At 52.7% G+C, this 21,273-nt stretch overlaps 2 protein-coding genes across 3 annotated transcripts in view; both read left to right on the top strand.

The window, feature by feature from the left end:
• The window catches only part of LOC102411696 (secreted and transmembrane protein 1A-like), a 57,525-nt gene that overhangs the window by 5,312 nt on the left and 30,940 nt on the right, over positions 1 to 21,273 (top strand). The gene's annotated exons all lie outside the window — the stretch shown is intronic.
• On the top strand, positions 7,713 to 19,867 carry LOC112583640 (secreted and transmembrane protein 1A-like). Its single transcript, XM_025279782.3, has 6 exons — positions 7,713 to 7,898; positions 16,505 to 16,657; positions 16,876 to 17,190; positions 17,776 to 17,808; positions 18,062 to 18,222; positions 18,944 to 19,867. The coding sequence occupies exons 2-5, from the start codon at positions 16,570 to 16,572 to the stop codon at positions 18,187 to 18,189; spliced, it is 564 nt and encodes a 187-aa protein (XP_025135567.3). The 5' UTR covers positions 7,713 to 7,898; positions 16,505 to 16,569; the 3' UTR covers positions 18,190 to 18,222; positions 18,944 to 19,867.

The raw sequence follows: 21,273 nt of genomic DNA, 5'->3' as shown, positions 1-21,273 counted from the left end.
AATCTCAGCTATGCAGATGACACCACCCTTATGGCAGAAAGCGAATGGGAACTAAAGAGCCTCTTGATGAAAATGAAAGAAGAGAGTGAAAAAGCTGGCTTAAACACGATATTCAAAAGACTAAGGTCATGGCATCTGGTCCCATCAGTCCAGTTCAGTTCAGTTGCTCAGTCATGTCTAGCTCTTTGCGACCCCACGGACAGCAGCATTCCAGGACTTCCTGTCATTCACCAACTCCCAGAGTTAACTCAAACTCATGTCATTTGAGTCGGTGATGCCATCCAACCATCTCATTCTCTGTCATCCCCTTCTCCTCCCATCTTCAATTTTTCCCAGGTTCAGGGTCTTTCAAATGAGTCAGCTCTTCACATCAGGTGGCCAAAGTATTGGACTTTCAGCTTCAACATTAGTCCTTCCAATGAATATTCAGGACTGATTTCCTTTAGGATGGTCTGGTTGGATCTCCTTGCAGTCCAAGGGACTCTCAAGAGTCTTCTTCAACACCAGAGTTCAAAAGCATTAATTCCTTGGTGCTCCGCTTTCTTTATGATCCAACTCTCCCATCTATACATGACTACTGGAAAAACCATAACCTTCACTACATGGACCTTTGTTGGCAAAGTAGTGTCTCTGCTTTTTCATATGCTGTCTAGCTTAGTCATAACTTTTCTTCCAAGGAGTAAACATCTTTTAATTTCCAGGCTGCAGTCACTGGTCCCATCACTCATGGCAAATCGATGGGGAAACAATGGAAACAGTGACAAACTTTATTTCTTGGATTCTACAATCACTGTAGATGGTGACTGCAGCCGTGAAATTAAAAGACATTTGCTCCTTGAAAGAAAACCTATGACCAACCTAGACAGCATATGAAAAAGCAGAGACATTACTTTGCCAACAAAGGTCCATCTAGTCAAAGCTATGGTTTTTCTAGCAGTCATGTATGGATGTGAGAGTTGGATCATAAAGAAAGCTGAGCACCAAAGAATTGATGCTTTTGAACTGTGATGTTGGAGAAGACTCTTGAGAGTCCCTTGAACTGCAAGGACATCCAACCAGTCCATCCTAAAGGAAATCAGTCCTGAATATGCATTGGAAGGACTGATGCTGAAACTGAAGCTCCAACACTTTGGCCCCTTGATGCTAAGAGTCAGTTCTTTTCTGGGAAAGATTGAAGTCAGGAGGAGAAAGGGACAACAGAGGATAAGATGGTTGGATGGCATCACCGACTCCATGGAAATGAGTTTGAGCAAGCTCTGGGGTTTGGTGATGGACAGGGAAGCCTGGTGCACTGCAGTCCATGGGGTCGCAAAGAGTTAGTCACGACTGAGTGACTGATCTGATTCTGAGAAGGCCTGCCTGGCTGGTAGGGGCCTCCCCCAGTGAGCCTGGTCCCCACCTGGGCTCACAGCCTGAACACCCAGCACCTGCATCCTTGAGCAGGTGCCCACATTTCCAGCTTCTTCTGATTTTAGGCGTGAGGACACGGACAGCCTGTCACCAGAACTGTTTCCCAGAACAGTGGGCACAGTTCAGGGCAGCATGGTGAGCCTGGGGGAGGCAAGGAGAGGCTGTCTGGCTGACTCAGCTCTTCTGTGCAGATGCTGCTGAGGCTCGGCTCTACAAGGAAACATGGACCAGTTGTAAACAGTGAGGGAGGAACTCACCAGCACCCCACCCTGACAGGTCTCCTCACCTGCCTCCCAGTCCTCTCAGCTTTCTGGCAGGATAGCCCTCACAGGCACACAGAGGCAGGAGGCTGGACTGCTCCGTGGGCTGGCCGTTCTGTCAAGGCCCCTGTCTAGTCCCTAGTCTGGCTTCTGAGACAGGATGACCTCCCGCTCCCGACAAGTGCCTTCCCCACCCACCTCCCCTCCCCCCAGCAGAGTGCAAGCCAGAGACGTGCAGGAGGGATGAGTATTCCAGGCCCTAGGCCACGTCATTGGTTCCAGGTCCACGTGTTCCTCTGTGTGTGTGAGTCGCTCAGTCCTGTCCAACTCTTAGTGACCCCATGGACTGTCGCCCGCCAGGCTTCTCTGCCCATGAAGTCCTCCAGGCAAGAATACTGGAGTGGGTTGCCATTCCCTCTTCCAGGGGTTCTTCCCGACCCAGGGAGGGAAACTGAGTCTCCTACATTGCAGGCAGATTCTTTACCATCTGAGCCACCAGGGAATCCCATCTGCTCCTTTAGTAGCAAACAATCTCCACATTCTTTTAGCTTCTGAATGCTTTTTTGAACCCTTTATCAGCTGAGCCAGTGAAAATCCAACGAGAAAATGGCAACTGGGTGGCCGATACTCCATGCGCGAAAACGATGGAGTGAAGGAGTGTGGGGCCTCCATTCTCATGCCACCAGTCAAGTCCCGAGATTTTGTGCCAAATGGCAACAAACTGGGTTTTGTGACTAGTGTGCATATTTTATGAAGCAGGTGGGACTCAGTGCTCTCCAAAAACCTCACTCCCCTCCTTTATTTAGCAGTCTGCCTCCAAAAGCTTCCCAGGTGACTCAGAGATAAAGAATCTGTCTACCCAGCAAGAGAGGCAAGTTTGGTCCCTGGGTGGGGAAGATCCCCTGGAGAAGGGAATGGCAACAGACTCCAGCATTCTTGCCTGGGAAATCTCAGGGACGGAGGGGCCTGATGGTCTACAGTCCATGACGTCGTAAAACAGTTGGACTCAACTCAGCAAATAAAACAGAAGCAGCCACCTACAAAATGGGGAGGGGCTGGGGGGCCAGCTCTGTAAACATGTGTTCCTCCACCCCAGGAACACCCCATGGCTGTTGAGCAGCCTTCATGGAGACCCCACTGTGTTTGGAATGGCTGACCTTCGCCCCGCTGGAAGAGCAGGGACCTCGTCAGAACAAACACTCTTGTTTACTGACCCCTCGAAGAAGGGAACTGCACGCTCTCTCCCTCCCTCCTCCCACCCCAGGGGGCCCAGCCTCAGTGTGGACAGTCCCCTGGGGTTCCCATGAAGCCTGAGCAGCCGGCTGGGCTCTGCTCTCAGCCTGTGGACCTCCCCCTCAGGCTGACTCTGGCACATTCCGGAAGGGGGGGACCTGAACCCTCAGGTGTGTGCTGACCAGCTGAGGCCCAGGCTTCTGGACCTGTCCCCAGGGCACCTGCCCTCAGCCTCCTGCTCACAGCCCTCCTCGGGGCCCCTTGTGGGAAAACACCCAATTTTAAACTTTGACCCTCAGTCACTCTCAGACCTGGTGGCCTCTGGCCTGGTATATTCTAGCCCTGGGCATGGAAGCCTCTACCAGGAGCGGAGGTCAGAGTTCAGATGAGGATGCAGAGGAAGAAAGCACTGCCCCAGGGTTGGGGTGAGGAGTGGGAGGACAGGAGGGGCATCTGTGCTCCTGGAGTGTCCTGGCGCTGAGGGCCAATCTTCTCAGGCCAGGAGGGCGGGACCTTTGAACCTTCTGACACCTACTCAAGGCTGAGTGAGCCTCTGAACAGGGTGGCGTTGGGGGAGTGTTTTGGGGGGATGCAGTTGACTAAAAGAAAACCACAGAGTGAGAGAGCTATGATGGAGTGAGAGAATCCGTCCCAAGAGATGGGGGAGGCCAGTTCGTGGGGCTTCTGGCCAGGAGTACAGGAGGACTTTCCTGGGGCACTAGTGGAAAAGAACCCGCCTACCAATGCAGGAACCGTAAGAGACCTGGGTTCGATCTCTGGGTTAGCAAGATCCCCTGAGGAGGGCATGGCAACCCACCCCAGTATTCTTGCCTGGAGAATCCCATGACTACAGGCCGTAGGGTCGCAGAGTCGGACACGACTGAAAGGACTTGGCACGATGCACAGATGATGAAGGATACGTCTGGGCGAAGGTGACTCTACTGCTCGCCACAGAGAACAGATACATCACACGTTAAGGGTGACCGTGCTTTTCTTTGTGTGGGAAAATGCAAACAGCTGGGGTCATTGAAATTCTTCCTGAATCACGAATCTAACTATCTAAGGGGCTGCTTGTCCAGATACAGAGAGTCCGTTAACGTCTCTAATTCCTGTCTGAGTGCAGAAGTGCACTGTGAGTCCTCGGCTGCAGCGGATCAACCTTTGCAGAACAGGACAGTGAGCAAGACACCCTGTGCTCCTCTTTTGTGTGCAGGGTCAAGCCCAGCAGGCTGCAGCCCTCAGCTGAGTCACTCAGGGATGGCCCCTCGGCCTTGGTGACCATCCAGGAGCCCCTGGGAGCTCCCTCTCTTCTCCAGATGGTCTTGGGGTGACCTTCCACCCAGGAAAGGTAGCATGGTGGTACCAGGGTCCCAGAGCCCTCCTCTGGGAAAGGCCAGGGATGGGTCAGAAGTGGAGACGATGGCCTTCAAAGGACCCAGGGTTTCGCAGTTAGAGCCCGTGGGCATTTCAGCCTGGCCCCAGCCCTTCCACCCGCTGCCCTGGGGTCTTGGTGAAGCCCGATATAGCCAAGGAGGGGTCATTCTACTGTCCCTTCTCCTCCCATCAATCGAGCTCTCTCTAACCTAATAAAAATTGTTGTTTATTCTTAAAGAACACAGTATTCCCTGATTACCTGAGCACAGGATTGTTGTAGAAATTCTGGAGGGAAAAAAGTTGAAGATTAAAAACTGTAGTTCTGAGACTCAGTCTTACTTCCTGATGACATTTTATGTTCGTCTAGCTTTTCTGGAAGTATATGTTTCTATGGATTCAAAAGGAAGGGGCTTCCCACATGGCACTAGAACCTGCCAGCCAATTCAGGAGCTATAAGCACATGCAGTCTTGATCCCCGGATCGGGAAGATCTCCTGGAGGATCGCATGGCAACCCACTTCAGAATTCTTGCCTGGGAAATCCCTTTACAGAGGAGCCTGGCAGGCTGCACGCCAATGGGTCCCAAAGAGTCAGACGCCATTGAAACGACTTAGCATGCAGGCAGGTGTGCATTCAAAGGGAAATTGGGACGATGCTGTCTGCACAGCTGGGGGTTTAGGCTGCCTGGTTCTGCTGATGCCCCAACGGTACTGTCAGACGTGCCCAGGCCTCACGACAGCCCCTCAGTCCACACCAGACACGTCCACACACAGGAACTGTGTATGGAACCTGTAACTGATGCAGCTGTGGTCACAGGAGCGCCCCAACCAGATCCTCTGCTTCCCCGCAGACCCTCAGGTGGTCCCAGGAGCACTGGCTCCTCCAGGCTCAGCGGCACTTCCAGGAGCAGGGCCCCTCTCTGCCACACGACAGACCCCAGGGGCCCTCCCCCTCAATGACCATTTCCAGCAGCCCCTGAAGATGGTCTTTCCCAGCTCCTGCCTCCCCCAGGAACAGCTGAGGAGTCTCCCTCTGTCTGCAGCGCTCTTTCTGAGATGCCTCTCGGAAACTCCCGCGGAGAGAGGGCATCTCCCTGAATCAGAAGGAGCCCCATCCCGGGCCCTGGCCTGCCCTCTCTTTGGTCTGGGGTTAGAGTCTTCCCAGAGAAGCATCCTGATTCTCGGGTAATTCTGGGAATGGAGGCAGAAAGTTGAAAGGAGAGAGCAGACTCTGTGGGTGAGGGTTCCTCCACCACCTTCTCTGGGGGTCATGTGGGGTGACTGGGGCAAGAGAGAGCCGGAAGTCGGGACGTGTGGGCCACTCTCAGGCTCAGTGGGATGAAGGGAAGCCTCTTTGAAGGGCTCTAACTTTTATGTATGTTTTTGTAACTGCATGTCCCCCCTGGGCCTGCTGGTCCAGGGATTTCCCAGGATTGGGGCCAAAGGAGAGAGCAGATTCTGTGTGTGAGTTACTCCAGCACCTTCTCTGGAGGTCACGCGGGGTGACTGGGGCAAGAGAGAGCTGGAAGCCGGGACGTGTGGGCCACTCTCAGGCTCAGTGGGATGAAGGGAAGCCTCTTTGAAGGGCTCTAACTTTTATGTATGTTTTTGTAACTGCATGTCCCTCCTGGGCCTGCTGGTCCAGGGACTTCCCGGGATTGGGGCATAAGACTCACACTTCCTGGCACTGGTTCCCACTCAGCCCTCCACAAATTTTTGTTGATGGACACAAATCTGAGCAAACTCTTGGAGACAGTGAATGACAGGGGAGCCTGGCATGCTGCTGCCCATGGGGTCACAGTCAGGCACAACTTAGCAACCCAACAACAACAGGTTTTGTAAATGCTGGGCAATGAACAGGTTGTCATGATAAGGGGGAAACAGTGCTCTAATGTTTAAATCACCTAGTGAGCCCTTCCCCTTCCAGGCAGAGCTGCCTCCCCCTGGCTACTCTGGCCACTGAATCTCCATTCCTGTTGCCCCATCAGCAAGGTGACCTAAGGTACACTGACAGGGCTCGTCCCCAGAGGGGAGAGGAGAGCGTCCAGTCGGCAGTGGCCTGTGCGCCAGGGTCTGGGCAGCCCAGAAGCATCAGGGACCCTGGAGGGAGCTGTGGGGACCACGTGGCTCAGCCAGACTGGCGGAGCCCGCCTCCTCCCTGACTCTGAGGGGCCACTGCAGGAGTTAGACCCACAGGACCCAGTTACTCAATGCACGGCGGGCTCGGGGCCAGAGCCAGACCTACCTCCCATTCCCTGAAGCAGCAACAAGCACCCCAGTTATAAGCACTTCCATAAGTAAAATGTTATACTATTTTGAAGAAAATAAAAGAACGTTCAGATAAAGGGAAAGGCATATCTGGGTGTTGGTTGAGGAAGGATTAATACTGAAAGTGTGATTCTTTCAAAAAATGAAGTGTAAAGACAAATAATTCCCAAGAGCACTGAAGGCTGGGGCAGCTGGGGACAAAATAACCTGATGTTGGAGGAATGCAGCCATTTCAGAAAGCAAACATCATGTTTCCGGGTGACTCCATCAGAAAGAGAAATACTAATGGGTCAAGAATTTTAGTCTTACATTTTAAAACTTAAAATTTCTAAAGCACGGACATTCCCTGGTACTCTAATGATATGGATTTTGCACTTTCACTGCCGTGGTCTGGGTCCAATCGTTAGTTGAGGAATTGAGATCCCACAATTCAATCCAATTGTTCAATCCTGAACAATCTGATCTGTTCACATGGAGCTTGAAAGTGGAGAACTCCAGAAAGTGGCTTTCCTGAAAAACTGCTACCTATTGTTTTCTTTACAATGATCATCTAATGCCCTGTGCCTAATAAAAATATAATAAGGAATTCACTATCAAGAAAATCATATTTTGCCCTGAATTCAGGGCAGTTCCTGAAACTCGAGTTCATTTCAGTTCAATTCAGTCTCTCAGTCGTGTCCAACTCTTTGCGATCCCATGAACCGCAGTACGCCAGGCCTCCCTGTCCATCACCAAGTCCCGGAGTCCACCCAAACCCATGTCCACTGTGTTGGTGATGCCATCCAAGCATCTCATCCTCTGTCGTCCCCTTCTCCTCCTGCCCTCAATCTTTCCCAGCATCAGGGTCTTTCCAAATGAGTCAGCTCTCCACATCAGATGGCCAAAGTATTGGAGTTTCAGCTTCAATATCAGTCCCTCCAATGAACACCCAGGACTGATCTCCTTTAGGATGGACTGGTTGGATCTTCTTGCAGTCTAAGGGACTCTCAAGAGTCTTCTCCAACACCACAGTTCAAAAGCATCAGTTCTTCTGTGCTCAGCTTTCTTTATAGTCCAACTCTCACATCCATACATGACTACTGGAAAAACCATAGCTTTGACTAGTCGGACCTTTCTTGGCAAAGTAATGTCTCTGCTTTTATGGGAAACTCGAGTGGCTTCCCATAACTTGAGGTTTCCTTCCTGAATACAGGACCTGGGTATCAGACCTGAGGTGCATGGATTCTGAATCCTTCCCGCTTCCTCCTTTCCTGGCTCCGCCCTGGAATCATCATTCGGGTTGAATGCAGCCGCTCAGACCTGCACACAGACAGGCTACAGCTGCAGGCGTGGAGGAGCCGGTTACCCGGTCGCAGGTGAGAGATGGAGGGGTGGTGGCCGGGGCTCCTGGTGTAGGGTCACACTCAAATAGAGGCTGGGTTGATGGAGATGGAGCTCTGAGCTCCCAGGCTCTGCGCTCTGCCTCTCCGCTGAAGGAGGGAAAAAGACAAAGGCTTCCTGACCTGGTGGGGAACTGCGTTTCTGCTTGGGCAGCTCCAGGCTTGACTCTGCCCTTGTCTGGAGGGGCAGAGAGCTGGCATCTCGAGCTCCCGACATCCACCCATATGCACAAACCCCCTGCTGCCCCGGACCACACCTGGGAACACCGGGACACCTGCTGTCCCGGACCATATCTGGGGTTAAACACTTTTACGTTCAGGCCCACACTGTGGCTCTTATACTTGTGCACACACACTCACTTTCATGCACATACGCACTTGTGTGCACTCACAAGGGGCACACATGCACACTCAGCCCATTCACTCACAAACACTCATTAAAACAGAGTGAAACCTGGAGAGGGACACTCTACGGCCTCTTTCTATGCTCTCCATTCATTTTTGGTTAAGCTGTAGTAGCAAGCTCTAAATTCAATTCACCGCCCACTACTGGTGAATGATCTGCAATTTGAAAGCCAATTTCCACTCCCAGTGCCTGGGGAGCCAGAGCCCCTGGGAGGCCCTCATCCCCTGGGACTAAATAGTGAAGGTGGTGGGGAGGTACAGGCCCCCACCGGCCCCCAGAGGGCGCAACCAGCAGGTGCAAGGAGGGGAGGATTCTCAGAGGAAGTGCCTTGTGGAAGAGAGTGAGAAGTAGCCCAGCTGATGGGCTGGCAGGTACTGATGGCCCGTGAGAGCAGCAATAGTTTACAGACTCAGCCCCCAGGCCTGCAGGAACTTATTACTACCAGTAGGGATCCCTCCAGAGTAGGCAATGACAACTAAGTCCAGTAATCTTGCCTGGATAATCCCATGGACGGAGGAGGCTGGTGGGCTGCAGTCCACGGGGTCGCACAGAGTCTGAGATGACTGAGCGACTCGCTTTCACTTTTCACTGTCATGCATTGGAGAAGGAAATGGCAACCCACTCCAGTGTTCTTGCCTGGAGAATCCCAGGGACGGGGGAGCCTGGTGGGCTGCCATCTATGGGGTCGCACAGAGTCGGACATGACTGAAGCGACTTAGCAGCAGCAGCAGCAGCACCAGGGACCCTCCCTTCTGGCCATAGCAGCAGGGACAGGACACAGCAAAGGCTCCCTAAACTGAGGCATCCCTTCTGTCTGAGCCAGGGTTGGGGCTCCGTTTCAGTGTCTCCTGAAGGTGATTGGTCGCCTCCCTCCACACTGTGGTGAAAGGCCTGTCTGGACAGCAGGGTGCTCACCCTCCCATGTAAATATCCAGGTACATACACGTTACCACTGAGCCTTTGCGTGGGAAACCTGGTCCAGCTTCTCCTGGTGCTGCAGGAATGGAGATCCCTGCTGACTGAGAACCCCTGTGCCCCTGGTCAGCTGATAAGCCTCGAGCCACATACCTGCTGCCTCAGTTTCCCCAAGGTCCTGTGGAAGGACAAAGTGCTGGCACGGCATGCACCTTCCAAGGTGTTCCACTGACTCCCAAATGTGATCAGGTCCCCAGTGACAGCCCAAACCCCAGCTGTGTGCCCCGGCTTAATACACGGAGATACCAGCAGCTGTGACAGTGATCTGAGAGAATGGTGAATTGTTGCCTCACTTTTCCCAACTCCAGAAACCTCAGGGCCCTCCAGGTCTTGCCCCATGCATGCAGTCTTCCTGTAGCACCCCCGACACTCTGCCTTCTCACCCCTCTCTTCCCCTGTTCTGCCCTGGCCTCTCTCTCTCCCATTTTTCTGTCCTTTGCAGCATCAGAGACAAGAGGAGGGACTCAGGAAGAGGAGTGGAAATGCCAAACTTAAAAACCCATCTGAATTTCAGATAACGAATCACTTTTAAGTGTAAATATGTGGCAAATATTGCACAAAATATACCTATATTTAAAAATAAGACAACAGTGGAACCCCAGACTGCTAAGGGCGGCCAAGGTGCATGAGGACACGGGGAGCTCCCCGCATCCCCAGTCCAGTTCCTCCATCCTCAGTCCAACTTCTCCATCCAAGACCAGCTGCTCCACCCTCAGTCCAGCTTCTCCTTCCCAGTCCAGCTCCTCCATCCCAGACCAGCTCCTCCATCCCCAGTCTAGCTTCTCCAACCCAATCCAGCTCCTCCATCCCAGACCAGCTCCTCCACCCTCAGTCTAGCTTCTCCAACCCAATCCAGCCCCTCCATCCCAGTCCAGCTCCTCCATCCCCAGTCTAGCTCTTTGCAGACACCCCTTCTGCACTCTATAAGGTGGAGAAGTCTGTGTCTCCATTGTACAGATTTGGTTTAGTTGAGACTGGTCTATGGTTTCGAGGATCTGCCCCAACCTGGAGTTCTTCCCAGTGCCTAGGCTGTATTGTGTGATGATGAGGAGCCAGGCCCACGGTGGTTGGAGTTTGGGGGCAGAGCCTGGTGGGAAGGGACCCTGGCATTTCCTTGTCCAGATTCTGGAACCCTCCAAGGGCTTTCCCGGTGAGGACAACCTCAGGGAGCTCATGAAGTTGGACTAAGAGGCTTGTGTGTGTGAGGGCAGAGCCCTGCCATGGCCTGGGGAAGGCTCAGGGAAGACTGGAGGTTTGGGGGCAGCGGGAAGAGTGGCAGGGAGTCCCAGCCAGTGCCCGTCTGGGAGCCCACACCTTCAGCAACCTTGGACAACATGACAGAAGATGGCCAGGGCTCACCTGTGCACAGGCCATACTCCCTCAGGAGGACTCCAAGTGGTGGTAGAAAGTCTGTGACACTTCCTGCTTTCATAGTCTTCTGGTCCTTTCATTATCTGTGAGAACATGCCTATAAATAGTGCATCTAGTGACTACAAATGGGTATTTAAGGTGAAGCTAAAACAGATACTAATGTTTAAAAAATGAGTCTACGTAAAATAATTTTTAGGACATAAGGGTATGTGAAAAGTGAAAGTGTTAGTCGCTCCATTGTGTCTGACTCTTTGTGACCCCATGGACTGTAGACCACCAGGCTCTTGCATCCATGGGATTCTCTAGGCAAGAATGCTGAAGTGGGTTGGCATGCCCTCCTCCAAGGGATCATCCCGACCCAGGGGTCAAACCCACGTCTCCCGCATTGCAGGCAGATTCTTTACCATCTGAGCCACCAGAGGAGTCCACGAATACTGGAATGGGTAGCCTATCCCTTCTCCAGGGGATCTTCCCATCCCAGGAATTGAACTGGGGTCTCCTGCATTAAAGGCAAATTCTTTACCAGCTGAGCTACCAGGGAAGAACTAATTTTTAGGACATAGGGATATGTAGTGTTGTGAAAAACACAGAGGTTAGGGTGGGGAGGCTGGTGAGACAGGCTCTCTGGGGTGTTTTCCTGGCAGGTAGACAAAATATGAGATATTGAGAGCAGAGGGTGGTTTGGTGGGCCTGATGTAGGCTCACCTTTCCCAGGGCCCAGGGGGCCATGCACTCGCTGCTGGAAGACACCATCCGCCCTCCCACCCGACCTCTGGACTTCAGCCTGCTTCATCCCTTTTGCTTTCCTTTTACTTGTCACACACACGCTCCCTCCCAGAGTCCAGTTGGGTAGGTCAGCGTGTGTTGCAAAAACACCATTTTGCTGATGTTACCTCCTCTCCATGTCACCTGGTCCAGGTGCAGACCAAGGTTGACCTTTGACTCATTCAGCTCTGCCGGGCCCCTGCCCAGAGCTCACTGGAGGGGACTGACCACACCCTTCATGTGGCATCGGCCCTGCAGGGAATTCTGAGCAGGTCTGCAGGGATTGAGCACCTATTGTAGGCAGAGCATGTGGGGGCCCTAGGGGCCCTCCCCGCAGCACTGTGTGTGTGTGTGTGTGTGTGTCTGTATGTGTGTGTGTCTGTGTGTTTCTGAGTATGTGTGTGTCTGTGTCTGTGTGTGTGTCTGTCTGTGTGTGTGTGTCTATGTGTGTCTGTGTGTGTGTGTGAGTATGTGTGTCTGTGTGTATCTGTGTGTGTGTGTGTCTGTGTGTGCGTCTGTGTGTGTGTATGTGTGTGTGTTTGTGTGTGTGTGTGCTGTGTGCAGTGACAGGGTGTTCTCCCCGGGAGTGGGAGTAGGATCCTGGAAGCTTCTGAAGAGGGGGTGGCTTCGCCAGGCTAGCTTCTCCTGGCTCTCCATGGAGTGAGACCCTGCTTGGTTCAGGACTGTGAATGAACCCACTCATTCATTTACTTTCAGTCAACATCCTGGTGGCTCAGAGGATCTGCCTCCAAGGCGGGAGACTCAGGTTCTATCTCTGGGTTGGGAAAATCCCCTGGAGAAGGGAATGACAACCTAATCCAGTATTCTTGCCTGAAAAATCCCATGGACAGAGGACCCTGGCAGACTACAGTCCATGGGGTCACAAACAGTCAAACAGGACTGAGTGATTTTCACTTTCACTTTCACTCAGCATCCCAGAAAATGCACTAGGAACTTGAAACACGACTCCTAAACTTATGGGAAGGATGAAAGCTGGACAGTGGTCGGAAAACGTGATGAGGAAAGGTTTTGAGGGGGCGAGTTTCCTTCTGGATACTACAGATTGTCTCCCTCCCAGAGAGAACACACCTGCCCTTCCCACTAAGTCTCCTGGTCTCACTGGGCATTCGGTGATGATGCCAGGTCACCAGCAGGAGGCTCCCCCTCTCACACATGAGGGATCACTGCTCTCAGAGCACAGGCTTAGGTGGCATTCTTCCTTTGGATCCCTGGGGGGTGAACCCTCCGTGTGACCCTGAGGACACCTGCCTGCTCCAGCCTTGGGGCCAGTGGGCAGGCCTCCCTGGGAACGTATTTTCAGGCTGGGGAGACTTGGCCTGCCTCCCTGTCGATAGGACACACAGGCCCACCTTCGATGGGGAACAGGGGGGCAAAGGCTGTTCTGAGGTCGGTGGAAGCAGCAGAGTGGCTGGGATCCGAGGGGAGACCTTGAGGAGACTGGAAACGCTGGGGGTCCTGCCCAAGACTTCCTCCAGGATGGGTCAGTGGCCAGAGATGAGCACACAAGATCAATCTCCTGCCTGCTCAGGCAGCCTCAGAGGAGGACATCCCTGGGAGAGGGTCTCCCTTCAGGCAGTCCCGAGGGCTCTGGCTAGGAGGCCAGGAGTCACTGTCAACCACCAGCAAGGGTGCCTTTGGGCCCTATGGGTCGCTGGGCACCATTCTGTGTATGAGAACCTTCCAATTTAAGAGAAGTTATTTTGTAAAAAAATACTCAGGAAAAGAATTGAGCAGATCTTATCTAAGGTGCCAGGAAAAGCCCCAGCACAGGAAGTTGCAGCAAATCTTTCTAGAACCTTCTATCACATGAGGTGCTCAGCAGCAAGTAATAGTGATGAGCTCTCTATGCCCCATCCTGGCAATTGCTGAAAGGCAGCTACTGGGTTGTGTCCACCTGTGAAATCTCAGCCTCGCTTGCATTATGCTGAGCAGGATCAGGGCAGATGCCTCTCTTCACTTAATCACCAAATTCTTGGTTCTAAAAAAAATTATTAAAACCGTGTTAATGTTCTTGTAAAAAACGAATGCCCAAGGAAAGATAAACAGCCATAGAGAGAACCTGCCTTCCCGGGGTGAAAACGCATGATGGACAGCATCGTGGCCTGTATCCTGCGGCTGGCAGGGCCTGAATGGCCCCACGTGGTGGGGGCGCCTTGGCCAGGGCGACAGGGTGCTTCACTCTTCAGTGCCCCAGGCACCACTTGTCCTCCTGGAAAGGAAGCAAACTTAAAATTAGAATTGTTATATGCCACTTGCAAACAGACCTTGAGGAATATTCACGATTTGAGCATAAAAATAGACAAAATTTGACCGTGATGGATATTCCACCATCTTGGAAGCCTTTTAAAAAGGATACTCTACAGAAACAAACAAAAACTACTTTAAAACAAAACCCTGAAGCTTTGAAGGAAAAGACAGACAGGAGGACATAAACACGTGGAGTCCTTATTCCAAAGACGATCTGGGGAGAAATGATAATGGAAACATACTTACCCTGGAAGGCAGTTTGTTTCTTTAAGGGGTGAAAGTCTTATAAAGCTGTAAGGAGAAGACAGACACTCCCAGGAAGAGGAGCAAAGGGTTTGTAAAGGCAGTGACAATGTGGAAATCCGAAGGGCCAGAAACAGGATGAGCTGGTCAGCCCTCCACAGCACCAGGTGTCACCAGGAAGAGGCGGAGCTAGAAGCCCAGGGGACAGGGCAGCTCACAAGCTAAGACAAAGGGAACCCTTGCAGCCACTGAAGTCAAGCTTTCAGGATCTGGGGGGCAGACCTCACCAGCAACACACTACAAAGTGAGAACCAGACAGAGAAATGGACAGAACATGACCCCAGAATACTCCCTCCCGTGTCTGTGGTTTGTGCCTGATTACTCCAGTGAGGGGAAAGCTGAGGTCTGGGGAAAGAGGGAGGGGCCAGTATGAGTGTCCTGGGGCAGCTGTGACCAAGGACCACAAAGAAGGGATCAAAAGAAGCAAAGTTTGCCCTCCTCCAGTTTGGAGCCAGAAGTCCAAAATCAAGGTGTCAGCACAGCTGCAGGGAAATATCCTTCGTTGTCTCTTCCAGGTTCTGGTGGCTCTGGTGTCACTTGGCTTATGGCCACATCCCTCCAGCCTGTGCCTCTGTCAGCTCTGGGCCTCTCCCTTGTCTGTTTCTGACAAATTTCTCTCTTCTTACAAGAAAGCCAGACACATTACCTTGGGGCCCATGCTGCCCTAATACGACCTCCTCTTTATTTATGGCTGCAAAGGCTCTATTTCCAAGTAAGGTCACCTTCACAGATTCTGGGTGGACATGTGTTTTGGGGCCACCTTTCACCCTTTCCTTGATGGATCAGTGGTAAAGAAACTGCCTGCCAATGCAGGGGAGGTGAGTTTGATCCCTGAGTCAGGAAGGTCCCCTAGAGAAGGAAATCGCAACCCACTCCAATATTCTTGCAAGGGAAATCCCATGGACAGCAGAGCCTGGTGGGCTACAGTACATGGGGTTGCAAAGAGTCAGAAATGGCTCAGCGACTAAAGAGCAACAACATTCACCCTAGTACATACAGTACAGAGGGCGAGAAGAGAGAGACAGTAGTGGGCTGTCTAACCTGATTCCACGTATGTAAAATCACATACATCTGTGTGCACAGAACACACATGTCTCAGGTAACTTCTTTCTTCCTCAACTACAAATGTTGTACTTATGTGAGAAAAGAAGGCTGTCCATCTGACGGTAAATTAGGAATAGAAGCAAGTTTAGAAAATCAAGGGAAGCCAGAGACAGCAGCACCGGTCACAGGGGTCTGGGGGCTGAGACTGTCCCTCATCATGTCATTCTCCTTGTTTGACCCAGAGTCTCCTGGAGTCAGGACTGGGGCTGGTCACCAATGGCCCTCAGCTCCTGGAAGCGATTACATCCACACTTTCCTTTGCTCCTGGCCCTTCTGCCCAGTACCCCGCAAAGTGGAAAAGGAAAATCAGACACTGAATTCAAAACCAAAAGGTACCAAGTCCATGGCATTCTGGAAAACGCAAAACTCTGGACACAGTCAAAAGATCGATGGTTGTCAGGAGTTGGGGGGAAGGATGGATGAATGGATGGAACACAGAGGATTTTTTGGGCAGTGAAGCAACTTTTTGTTGTTGTTCAGTCACTAAGTCACATCCCATTCTTTGTAACTCCATGGATTGTAACCCGCCAGGCTCCTCTGTCCTGCACTATCTCCTGAGTTTGCTCAAATTCATGTCCATTGAGTTGATGATACTATCTAACCATCTCATCCTCTGTGTAGTACCTAATGGTAGCTACATGTCATTGTGAAAAGTGAAAGTGTTAGTCGCTCAGTCATGTCTGAGTCTGTCCATGGAATTCCCCAGGAAAGGCTACTGGAGTTGGTGCCATTTCCTACTCCAGAGGATCGCCCTGACCCAGGATTGAACCCTCATCTCTTGTGTCTCCTGCATCGGCAGGCAGATTCTTTACCACTGTGCCATCTGGGAAGCCCAAATGTCAGTTTTACTGGATGCCAAAGCCCAAGATGAGCATTTGTTTCAGAGGAAGTGAAAGTTCAGCTTTCCGGACGGTAGCTCACGAGTTCCACAGGAAGACTCTTTTTGTTGATAAAAGCACATCTGGAGAGTGGACCAAATGTCCCCGAATGCCAATCCTCAGAATGCAAGAGTGGAAGAGGGGCTGGGAGCATCCAAGGTGGTCTTAGGCTGGTGTCAGGGTCAAGTGGCCACACGAGATTCTGTGTGTCACGACCGTCTCCACAGGACACATGGCTCAGGGAGTTTGCATGTTTTATATAAAATTCAAGATAACCCCAGCAATATATATGCACTTGTGTCCCAGGGACTTGTTTCCTGTCTCATCTGTTTCTCATCTGTCTGACAGTGGTCCCACTGCAGACATTATAAAGGTGTCGAGAAGGGTCATGACACAGTTGGGTCAGGGAGGAGCTTGGGGACCCTCGCCCACCCTGGCCAGGGTGCAGCCCCTCTCACTGGCTTCCCAAGGAGCCTAAGGGAACTCTGACTCATCAGCTTTCCTTCCTCCAGGAGTGTCCCCAAAACCAGTAAGGAGGACGAGCGACGCCTTAAAACTCATCCACGTCCTGCTGGCCATGCTGACCTTGGCATCCACTCTCCTCGCTCCCAGGATGTTCTGGGTCCTCTTGTTCTTGGCTACCTTCAGGAGTGCTCAGAGTGGAAGTAAGTTGCCTGGTCCCAACTCTGCCTGCAGGGTCAGGGTAGGGGAGGGGAGAGGGGGTGGGGAATGCAGCAGGGGCAAGATGGGTGTGGGAAGAGAGACCTAGATCAGGCCAGGAGGGGCCCAGGCTCCAGGTCGTGCCAGTGACCGCAGGAAGGGCAGTCAGTGGATGGCCTGAGGTCCAGCCATGACCCACACGTGTGACTTTCCCCCCACACAGCCTGGGACAACCCCAACTGCACCAAGGGTGTGGTTTCTGTGTTAAGGGGCAAGCCAGCCACGATGAGCTGCAGCATCTCCAATGCCTTCTCCCACATCAACATCTCCCTGAAAGTGAACCCCACGGCACCCTGGAAGCTTATCTGCAGTGTAAAGCCCCCAGGAGACTTCTGCCACGATGGATGGGAGCTCTGGATTTGGAAGGGCCAGGCGTACCTAGTAACTGATAAAGCCCAGGACACCCAGGCAGGGCTGTACAAGTGGAGTCTGAAGGGACGCCAGATAAATACCGAAATCACCACACTGACCGTCGTAGGTGAGCAGGGCGGGGTGGGGTGTATTGACCCCAAGAGCTTTTCTTTTTGGTGGGCAGGAGTGTGGAGCAACTAGTGAGGAGTGATTCTTGCCCACCTGAGGTGCCCAGAACCACAGAGATAAGGCCTGAAGAGGACTTCCACCCTGCCCCACCCATGCCATGGCTGTACCCTCTCTGAGCTTCTCAGGGCAGCCCCGGCATGTGTACTGCTCACTGTTCCCGTGTGCTCAGGGAGCTGGCACCTCCCGCCCTAAACACTGCCTATCCCCCCACCCCCACCCCTTGCTTTGCTGCAAACTTCCCAAGTCACCGTCGCTCCCTTCCCCGCCCTCGCCTGTTCATACCCAGTCAGAGTCACCCTGAGCACTGGGGACAGGAAGCAGGGGTCCAGCTTTGCCCCGGACAAGGAACAGTGGGAGGAGCTGAGTAGGCACCCCTCAGCCTAGCCGGGGGCTGGGCGGGGAACCCAGTGAGGCCTTCATGATCTCCTGTATCCAGGGCTCATCTGATACCTGGGGTGGTATGTATGTGTCAGGGCAGGCCCTGGGCAGGCCCCCGCCAACCTACCCTGTGTCTCTTTGGCAGACCCGCATTACCTGCCTGTCATACCTCCCACAGGTAGGTGTTCCTATCTTCATCCTGGGCTACAGGAGGGGAGCCCCCAGAAAGCCCCCTCGGGTCTTCCCTCCACAGAAACCCTCACCCTCTGTGCCTGGAGCCCTGCCCATCCCATGCACTCATCCGGCTGCCATTCTCCCACCCATGGGCTTCCCAACCACAGGCGATGTCCCCTCGAGGGTGCCCCTAAGGTGGTGGGGGCTTCTGCACAGGTGAACAAAGGAGGGAGGGCCTGCCCGCCCATTTATCGCAGGTCGGCAGATGAGCACACACCAGTCTGATCATAATTCTAAACACGCTGAGCGAGATGCTGGTAATCTTCCCCATCCTTGCCTCGTCATCCTCCTCAGCCTGCTGATCTGCACACTGGCGTGGTGCTGAAGGAGTGGCTCCCTGAACTTCAAGCTCCAGAAGGTATTGGCCGCTGAGCCTGGTCTGTGGGCTGGGAGGGGTAGGGTCATCCCACACCCTGCGTAGACACTCTGCCCCATGGTCTCATACCCACCGAGACTAGTGAGAGGATGGGGAGCGTTTGAGGTCCCAGAGAGCCAGAACCCCTGCCCCAGAGGACCCCAGGCAGCAAATGAAGTCTTAGTCCCAGAACGCAGATGCCCCACCGCAGACAGGCCACAGAGTCCACACCACCCCTAGGACCCCCTAGGGGATGGCATGGGGGCTTCCTGCTTCTTCCAGGAGACCTAAGATGTGTGGGTAGGGGATGTTCCTACAGGACACGCTTGTAGGCAAAGTTTTGTGTGCGTGGCTCTCATCCCTCCCATCTTCCCCACTTCCCCAAGTAAGGAGGCTCTGAGCCCGGGGTGGGGAGCTGTGAGCACCTTGCGCACTGGACTCTGCAGAGGGGAACGTGCGCAGAAGAGCAGGCTGAGGACTAGGAAGCTTGGCAACTTCCTGGCATCTTCCTGGTGGACATGCCAGGGAGGGCTCCTTAGCAGGTTCTGGGGCCCAAAGTGCAAAACTCTCACGTTCCATAGCACTTGACCTAAGAGGACCCTCCCCTCCTCCACCCGACCCAGGCCTGGGCTCCTCCCCAGGGCAGGAGTGCCATGCTTCGGTCACCTGGGAGTTGCCCCAGTCTGGGGTCCTCAGCTGATCATGGACACTCTCTTGTCTTTAGAACATGAATAAGAACCAGTTTGAGGGACCTTCCAAGAAGCACCTGTGGAACCAAAATGAGGATATCAGTGGCCTGAGATGATGCACCCCCAAAGGGTAGAGCAGCCCCTCTGGATGGGAGGCCAGACAGGTGGCTGCTGGTGGAATCTGTGTCCAACCTCCCTGCCCTGGGGGAGGGCAACCCTGGGGCTCCCCTCTCTGCCACCTGCCCCACGTGCTGCCCCTTCCTGTTCCCAAACCGCATCCCAAACCATATATGCCAGATGTCTTTACAAGCAAAACTGTGCAACCCCACTGAGTGTATTCTTTGTCGGTTTTTTGGAGGTGGGCTGGGACGTCTTTTTTTCTTCCTTTCCTCTTTTGTTCTCATGATTTGATGACTTTCGTGATGCACTTGAATTCCTTTTTCTTTTGTGTGTGTATATCTATGATAATGACTTCTGGTTTGTGGTGACCATGAGCTTTCGATACAGCAGTCTACATATACGTGCAGGAGGGTTTTCAGTTGCTCATCTCTTCCTTTCCAGTGCATTTCGAATGTCCTGCGTGCGTCCTCTCCTCCTCTCGTGATTACTGGTTTTGACCTCTTGTTTGTGTGCGTGGATGGTGTCCTACTTCTACTGTATGCTTGCCTTTACTGGTGAGCCCTCTTATTTCATCCTTTTCCTGTTTCTCGTTGTGGCCTTTTCCTTTCAGCGCAGAGAAGCTCCTTTAAAGATAGAGCTGGTTGGTGGTTCATTGAATATGTTCCTAAAAGGTAGATATAATGTGATAAAAAGAAGGTTTTTCTAGAAGTGCTACCTTCCGTGCTTTGCAAAACGTCCACATTGCTAATCCTCAAGATGACTACACTAAACCTAGGAGCGAGTCATCGAATGAGCTGAGAAATATATCCTTAAGTGGAGACAATAAAAATCTGAAAGAAGCGCTGTGAGTCTCACAAGCTAAAAAGTCCCAGCGAGGGCTTCCCCGGTGGTCCAGTGGTTAAGAATTCGCCTTGCAATGCAGGGGACGCGGGTTCCATCCCTGGTGAGGGAACTAAGATCCCAACTGCTGTGTGGCAGCTAAGTCTACATGCCACAACTAGAGAGCCCATGAAACCCAACACAGCCAAATAAACATATATTTAAAAAAAAAAAAAAAAAAGGAGTCCAAATACATGCAGAAGGCCAGGTATCTGGGAGTCCTCACTCACCATGAAGAATCTCAGAATGGATCAATGCATGGTACCTGGCGACTGTGTTCTCACAGGAGCATAACGATCCCAGAACAGCTTCGCTGGCACCCAGAGTCCAGGTCTAGAACTGACTGTATTTGGATCTCCCAGGTTAAAGAAAGGTTCATGCCAGAAATGCTGGGTTTGTTCCACCCCCTGGGCCAGGCCGCTCAGACACAGTGGGCACGGCACGTGGGACAGCCATGCTTTGGGGGCCGTGGAAATCGGTTCCATTTGGCCTAAAACAGACCAAAGGTGTTGAAGCTTTAAAAGTCATTCAAAGGTCATTTAAATATTGCTCTTACGGTGGGACGGGCTCACATTAAGTTATTCAGCCCCTGCACACCCAAGGCAGAAAACCTAGAAAGAAATACTGTGTCTGGGTCTTTGACTAATTTTAATTTTCGACTTGTTGCTTATCTGTACGTTCAAGGATTTCTCTAAAGGAAGTTTAGCTCTGAGTCCTTGCAGTGCCCTAGAGACCCTTCCCCCCGGGCCCCCCTTGCTCGTCCTCAGCCACACTGGCCCTCTTGCAGGCCCTCAGAAACCCCAGGCATTCTCTGGCCTTGGGGACCATGCATGTGCTGATGCCTCTGCTTGGAACCCTGTTCCCAGATGTGCCACCTGACCCTCTCTCACCTCCTCAGTCCTTTACTCCTGTGGCCCCTGAGGTTCAGGGATCGTTACGCTCCTGTGAGAACACAGTCACCAGGTACCGTGCATTGATCCAAACTGAGATTCTTCATGGTGAGTGAGGACTCCCAGATATTGCTTTCTGCATGTATTTGGACTCCTCTCCCAACAGGTGCTGTGTGTCTTGCCGCAGGTCTGCTCGTCCTTTCCTGGAGTCGTCTCCAGGCCACCCTCCTCTCGTTCATCTCACCCTCTGCCCTTGGCACTGGCGCTGGCACACGCGGGCGCCCAGGGAGTGCTGGTGATGAACAAAGGCAGGACAGGTTCGAATGGGGTGTGTTTGACAAGCCTGATGCTTTTATTGGTTCCTGCCAACAATTTTGCTAGGATCCTCTGGGCCTTTGGCAAGATTCTGCCCCTGAAATAGATACCCCCTCATGCAAGAAGTGCCTGTAGGTAGGTGGACAGCCCCTGCCAGGGGC

This window comes from Bubalus bubalis, chromosome 3 (assembly GCF_019923935.1).
Source record: "Bubalus bubalis isolate 160015118507 breed Murrah chromosome 3, NDDB_SH_1, whole genome shotgun sequence".
Lineage (NCBI taxonomy): Eukaryota > Metazoa > Chordata > Mammalia > Artiodactyla > Bovidae > Bubalus > Bubalus bubalis.
Note: the sequence above shows the minus strand (reverse complement) of the source record. Positions and strands in the feature narration are given on the sequence as shown.

Coding starts and splice junctions, on each gene's coding strand:
- LOC112583640 (XM_025279782.3), top strand. CDS start 16,570: ATGCTGACCTTGGCATCCACTCTCCTCGCTCCCAGGATGTTCTGGGTC. Junction 16,658..16,875: donor CAGGAGTGCTCAGAGTGGAA/GTAAGTTGCCTG, acceptor CCCCCCACACAG/CCTGGGACAACCCCAACTGC. Junction 17,191..17,775: donor CACCACACTGACCGTCGTAG/GTGAGCAGGGCG, acceptor TCTCTTTGGCAG/ACCCGCATTACCTGCCTGTC.